Consider the following 229-nt stretch of genomic DNA (forward strand, 5'->3'; position numbering starts at 1 on the left):
AGCCAACGCAGCACTTACCTTTTTGGGCTGTGTTATCTTGCATATGCATTGGGAGCTCGGTGCTGCCCCGTGACCCCGTGCTGGCACAGGGAGGGCTGCATGTCCCTGCCGCCGGTGGGGCTCACGGCACATCCCTGCTGCCGGTGGGGTTTGCAGCACACCGCGTACATCCCGTCACCTCGCCGGTCTCTCCTCCTTAGTCCATCCCCTGGAAGTGGATCTTCGGCGA

General features: G+C 62.9%; 1 protein-coding gene across 1 annotated transcript in view; it reads left to right on the forward strand.

The window, feature by feature from the left end:
• FKBP8 (FK506 binding protein 8, 38kDa) overlaps window positions 1-225 on the forward strand; it is a gene marked incomplete at both ends in the record, with an annotated part of 4,513 nt that extends 4,288 nt beyond the window's left edge. The window contains one exon of the mRNA XM_009701717.1: window positions 201-225. Coding sequence (XP_009700019.1) covers window positions 201-225 — 25 coding nt within the window. The remainder of the gene's footprint in view (window positions 1-200) is intronic.
• Between the last annotated feature and the right edge of the window lie 4 nt (window positions 226-229).

This window comes from Cariama cristata, unplaced genomic scaffold (genome assembly GCF_000690535.1).
Source record: "Cariama cristata isolate BGI_N322 unplaced genomic scaffold, ASM69053v1 scaffold27006, whole genome shotgun sequence".
NCBI classification, from domain to species: Eukaryota; Metazoa; Chordata; class Aves; order Cariamiformes; family Cariamidae; genus Cariama; species Cariama cristata.